This window comes from Oryzias latipes, chromosome 2, assembly GCF_053564925.1.
Source record: "Oryzias latipes strain Hd-rR chromosome 2, Olatipes_Hd-rR_3.1".
Classification (NCBI taxonomy): Eukaryota; Metazoa; Chordata; class Actinopteri; order Beloniformes; family Adrianichthyidae; genus Oryzias; species Oryzias latipes.
This window is the reverse complement of record NC_136238.1, coordinates 21,604,972-21,610,938: the sequence shown is the minus strand read 5'-3', so window position 1 is coordinate 21,610,938 and position 5,967 is coordinate 21,604,972. Positions and strand designations below refer to the sequence as shown.

Here is a 5,967-nt window from a genome sequence, read left to right as displayed (position 1 = left end):
ATCAACAGTTTACAGTTGGAGGGACAATTTTTCAGCATTTGTGAGTCAAGACAGGCTTTTTTCTAGAAGAGTTAATTGAAATGATACATTTAGAAATGTAAAAAATTTGGAATTTCCTGTTCAGATACATGAGAAAGCAGCAGGTGAGGCATCATAATTATTAATTAGTATCAGCAGCCCATACCTCCCCTGCAACCCAGACTGCATTCCACACACCACCTCAGCTGCAGCTCATGCGCTTTATTATGCTATTCATTTTTTCCTACCATCATAAAAGACGCTTTTTTTTAATTACTTAATTTTTTTCTCACCACCTCTCTAAATACATTGATGCCAGTTTGTGACTCATGTAGGCTTTTTTGTAAGCAAAAAATGCACATTAGAAATGCACTGAGGCCTGCAGTACATGCGCCTCAAGGCAGAGGGCGCTTGTGATCCCAGAGAATGTAAAGAATAATAGAATTTGTGTTAATCGCCTGATTTGACTGGTATCGAGACTCTTTGCTCTTAATTACTTTAAGTGATAATAAAACATTTTATTCGAATTAATTGAATAGTATGAGATGGAAAAGAATTCATTAATAACTGTTGGTATTTCATTTACAGAATGGGAATTATTTAAAAAAAGTACTATGTCATCTGCATAGAGACTCATTTTATGATGGCTGTGTTTTGCTTTGATTCCTTTAATGCTCTCATGCTGTTTGATTGTAATTCTATCTGATGAGGTCAATGCCTTACCAGCCATAAACCTTGCCTCATGGCTTTGAGTCAAAGCTGATTCGCTGTGGCGACCACTTAAGGGAAATGATGAAAGATTAACAACTATGACTAAAACATAATGGTCATGGTTGACAACATTTCTGTTTCCAAACTGTTTTCATTGAACAACTGCACATGTTCTTAACTTCCTGTTGCACTGACAGAACTTTTTCTGCTGCCCTCTGAGAAACATTTGCATCAACTGGAATTTGGTCTCCAAACTGTGTTGAATTTTGCTCCTAACAGTTGGTTTTGTTTTTCAGGATTCCTTTTGTATCAGTTTCGATAAGCTCACACTTGCTGCGTTTACATAGACGCATGTAATCGGATTAAAAGCCTGATCAGAATAAAAATGTGTCATTTAAACCGCCGTTTTGAATACTCTGTGATATTGCAGAGCAGCCAGGCTTCTGCTACCGTGTCTCTGAGCAAAGGAGCAGCTTCAGGACGGTGAATATGGTTCTGAATGACAGAACGCACTCCGAGCAGTCCCGTGAAGCCTTGCAAACAATCATGTGTTACCAATCATGTCCATAAAAAAAGGGCAGATGTTATTGGCATGCGTTTTAAATGCATACAAGACTAACCCTTTCTCAGGGTCCGTGTAGCCCAGGAAGGAGTGCCACACGTATTTAGAAAATTTTGTGCGTTTAGTCACTTTCAAAATTGTATATAATATAATAATAATAATAATAAAAGCGGGAGCCATGTTTTTTATAACAAAACTCTGCTACTTCTTCTTCTGTGTCATGTCTTGTCAGTCTTTTGTCCTGATTTGGTTTTTTGGTCAGTGTCTGTACTTGAGGTGTTTGTGTTGCACTTCCTGTTTTATTTTGAAACCCTAACTCTCCTCTTGTCTCAGGCCTTGTTACTTCCTGGCCTGGTGTTTTCCTACAGGTGTGACTGTCTAATCCGATGGTTTCCACTTATGATTCCCTCCCTCATGCCTTAAATAGTCTGAGTCTCCCTTTGTCGCATGCCAGTTTGCTTGTCTTCTACCTAGCCACAATGACAGCATTTACCTGAAAATGAAAGCTCTGAACTCTGCATCTGAGTTCAGCCCTGACTTCTGTCCTGACATTCGTCCATTTCTAGTATTTTGGATATTTCTGCACACGTAAAAATGATTTATTCCAACAAAACATGAGATTTTAACATTTGTTATCAGATAAAAAAAAATTCTGGGCCCATTGGTTCAATTCTAACCTGATCTTTGAGCGGATTAAAGACATTTTGTACATATACATGCAACTACTGTTGATTGGAACGTCTGATTCAAATGATAGCTCTATTGTGTGATCCAGACTGTGCTGAATGTGAGCAAATGTGTTTCCAGGTTAAACCAGAGCAGATCTAGTCCATCTGAAGGTCTAAATGATGCGTTAGCCGTGTTTTAAGCTCATGTCTGGACTGAGGTCAGAGAAAAGTTCAGCTGTTTGCTTCATCCTCACAGACTGAGCTTTGTGTCCTCAAGAGTTGTCCAACTCTTTTCTTTCCTCTCAGACCTAAAGCGCTCACAGCAGATGGTTGACCTTCCTGGATGGATCAGCTGATGTTCTTGATGAGAACATTGTTGTTCCTGCTGAGAGCTGAACTCTGCTTTGTTCACTAGAAACTGCTTCTTACTGTGAGTCTGAAGGTCCTGGTTCAGTTGTGAAGGCTAGAGGATGACCTTTGGAGTGGTCACTCTTCATGGATCCACAGCTGGAGGCTACAGACTGGCCTCTCTTTGTCACCTGTTGACCTCTGCAAACACAAAACCATCAGAGTGTTGGAAGATCTGCTTCTTCATGAACAGCTGATGGACTTTGACATGAACACAGACTGAGCTGTTTAGTCTGGAATAACATGACATGTTTGGATCAACAGTTTCCAGGTTTCAGCATTTTCTGTCAGTCAATCCAGATGTTTTACTAGAAAAGTAAATTCAAATGATAGCAGCCCATACCTCTCCTGCACCCAGACTGCATTGCAGACACCGACCTTAACTGCAGCTGACACATGCGCTTTACTAATTCGGTTTTTGTTTTGTCATAAAAGATGTTTTACTTCATTTTTTTACTTCTCCCCACCTGTCTGATTATATTGGTGTCAGTTTGTCCTCATATAATATTTTTTTAAGCTACAAATGTGCATTTGTGTTTTGTTTCTCTAGAGTCCTCTTGTTTCTGTTTCAATAAGCTCACATTATAAACGTTTACATGGACACAAGTAATCGGATTAAAAGTCTGATCAGAATAAAAATTTGTCACATAAACACGCATTCCCAATACTCTGACCCGATCAGACTAATTCGGATCAGAATCTCCTTCCGATTGAGATGGGTGGGTAATGCTGATTGTTGCTTCGATCGTGGTGCACATAAACAATTTATTCTGATATTGGGTTATGACTGTGCGTGCTTTTACATCGTGCGTAAACATTGTTTTCAATGGAGTAGACTTTAGAGTGCAACAGGACTGGCTGGCTCCTTTGTGGAGTGACCGTGTCTCTGAGCAGAGGAGAAGCTTCAGGACGGTGTCTGTGGTTCTGAATGCCGCTCTGTGCTCTGAGCAATCCCATTACATCATGCAAACAATCATGTGTTACTGATCAATTCCAGGAAAAAAAGGTGGATATTATTTACAGGCATTTTCAATGGGTCTAAGAATAACCTGTCCTGTGGATCCCTCTGGCCAAAAAAATAGTTTGACACAATTTAGAAAATTGTGTGGTAATAGTAAATTTAAAAAAAAGGATATAATAATAATGATAAAAGCGCCAGTCATGTTTGTTTACAACAAAACTCCACTACTTCTTATTTGGCTATTCCCGGTATTTTGGATAGTTCTGCACATGTTAAAATGATTTATTCCGATTGAACATGTGACAAATGTAAAAGTTTCTTATAACTGGATGAAATTTTTCTGGGCCATGGACACTGTTCATTTCTAATCTGATCTTTAATCTGATTTTTGATCAAAACATTGTTGTTCCTGCTGAGAACTGAACTCTGCTTTGTTCACTAGAAACTGCTTCTTACTGTGAGTCTGAAGGTCCTGGTTCACTTCTGAAGCATAGAGGATCATGTTTGGAGTGGTCACTCTTCATGGATCCACAGCTGGAGGCTACAGACTGGACTCCCTGTGTGACCTGTTGACCTCTGCAAACACCAAACCATCAGAGTGTTGGAGGATCTGAAAACTGTTGATCATCTAAACTAGAATCCAGCCTCCTTTAACTCTGACAAACACTTACTGTTCCACTCCTGAATGGATGGCTTTGAAATCAGGAATATGACCATTTGACAAGTCCTTCCTTTTGGACCCCCAGCTGGATCCAGATCCAGGTTGGTTCCTGTGAAGAATGAAGGTTGCTGGTGTGAGTGCTGAGCTCTGACATGGAGAAGATCGTGGAGAGTTGGAGATGTTTATCTCACCTCTGAGCTTTGTACTCGTAGTCATGGTTACCATTTCTTCTTCTTTTAGAGGGAGGGGCTCCCTCCTGTGTGTCCTCCCACTGATCCATGCTGCTGGATTCACTGGATCCACATCAGCTCACACACACCTTCCACCTTCACCTGCAGAGGAAACCCTCCTCATCATCAGCTCTGCTCCTCCACTGATTGGCTCTTCTCTTGTGTTTCCTCTCAGATTCAGGTGAATGCAGTCAGACAGCAGTGGGAGGCAGAGGAAGCTGCCATCAGCTGCTGCACTTCTGCTCTCCCTCCACCAGGTGGAGACATGGAGCTGCAGCAGCAACATTTCCATTCAGTCACTTTGATAAAGAAACAACAAACTTCCTGTTTTTCTACACTTCAGGAAACATGAAGCATCAAGAAAAACAGACAGAAATCAAAGAATGAGGAGAAAAGAAAGAAAGACATGAATTATTCCTCTGACTGAGATGCAGAAACCAGCAGAGAGCTTCAGGCTGATCAGCTCTGGATTCAGCGATTTGATGAAGAGTTCTGGGAGCAGAACTGAGAAGAATTTCTAGACAGAAAGAAACTGAAAATCAGATATTTCCTGATCTAAAGACAGAACAAGATCAACAGGAAACCTGACACCACCTAGCAGCAGGTGAGAGGAGGGGCGGAGCTTCACATTGATGGACAGATTATTAATCTTAGAAGAGCTGGAGAAAAGTGAGGTCATGTGATCTTCTGCTTTGTGAGGAGACCCTTTGAAGGTGATTTGATTTGAAACTACAGAACAGATGATGAAGAAATGATGTTTGAGGAAGAACCAATCAGAGACGAGCTCACAGCTTTGTTCCATCAGAATCATGTCAGAAGTTCAGAAATGAAGGAGATCTCAGTACTGAGAGGATTGGAAACATGCAGTTGTTCAGCACTGAGGACCTGAGAACCTCACAACCTTCTTCAGCAGAGATCAAACCACTAAGGAGCATCCACAGCCTCTAAGACATTTGAATGTCATTAGAATCTGAGCTGAGAGGAAGGGTGGAGCAGAGTCACCAACTGTTTTTTTGATGAACAAGGATCCAGCAGAACTCAAAGTTTGTCCTTCAGTGCAGATCTGACAGCTTTATTCTGGTTTTATTGTCTGTTTCTGTCAGAAATCAACTGCTGTCTGTGCATCATCCCGTCTGTCACTCAGACTCTGTTCAGCTATGAACATCCTCTGTTTAACCCCTCCACCCCCACCCCAAAGAAACACACACACCCGTCAGATCTTTTTTCCCTCCCAGGTGACCTGCAGTGACCTTAAGCTGCTGGTTTTTGGAAGGACTATTTTACTTATTTTTGAATGGAAGATCAAGTTAAAGACAAACTTCATCCTGAGCTCTTCCTCTGCTGCTCCTCTTCCTCACAAGAGGAGAGCCTTCATCATGAGTGGAGAAGACAACAGAAAACACAAAGACTCACCGTGAAGAAAAAAGTTGGAGCCACCGTCTCGTCCTGCTCTGTCTGCTCTGACATGGAGGAAAACTCCCAACTTCTTCATTTGCTGATTCAGCAATACCTGAGCTGAGCTCCGCCCCCTTATGTGTAAGTTTGTGTTAAATCAGAGACCTCAGAAACCTGAAAGAGACTGTTTTAACTTAATAGGAAATAACACGACTTATTAAAATACACAGTTTGTGTGTTTTTGTTTGTATGCAAGTGTTTTTGTGGTGTGTGTCAATCAACTCTTGATAAACAGGTCAGTCTTTATGTGACTCTAAAGGCTACTGGCAGAAACAATCCTCACAGCGTCTCTG

At 41.1% G+C, this 5,967-nt stretch overlaps 2 protein-coding genes across 8 annotated transcripts in view; both read right to left on the bottom strand.

The window, feature by feature from the left end:
- LOC105355350 (NACHT, LRR and PYD domains-containing protein 12-like) overlaps positions 1–5,967 on the bottom strand; it is a 249,628-nt gene that overhangs the window by 53,620 nt on the left and 190,041 nt on the right. The gene's annotated exons all lie outside the window — the stretch shown is intronic.
- LOC144987991 (uncharacterized) lies at positions 2,136–5,696 on the bottom strand. Its single transcript, XM_078937990.1, has 5 exons — positions 5,633–5,696; positions 4,181–4,321; positions 4,000–4,098; positions 3,785–3,904; positions 2,136–2,508 (listed from the first exon to the last, which is right to left on the bottom strand). The coding sequence occupies exons 2-5, from the start codon at positions 4,267–4,269 to the stop codon at positions 2,385–2,387; spliced, it is 432 nt and encodes a 143-aa protein (XP_078794116.1). The 5' UTR covers positions 4,270–4,321; positions 5,633–5,696; the 3' UTR covers positions 2,136–2,384.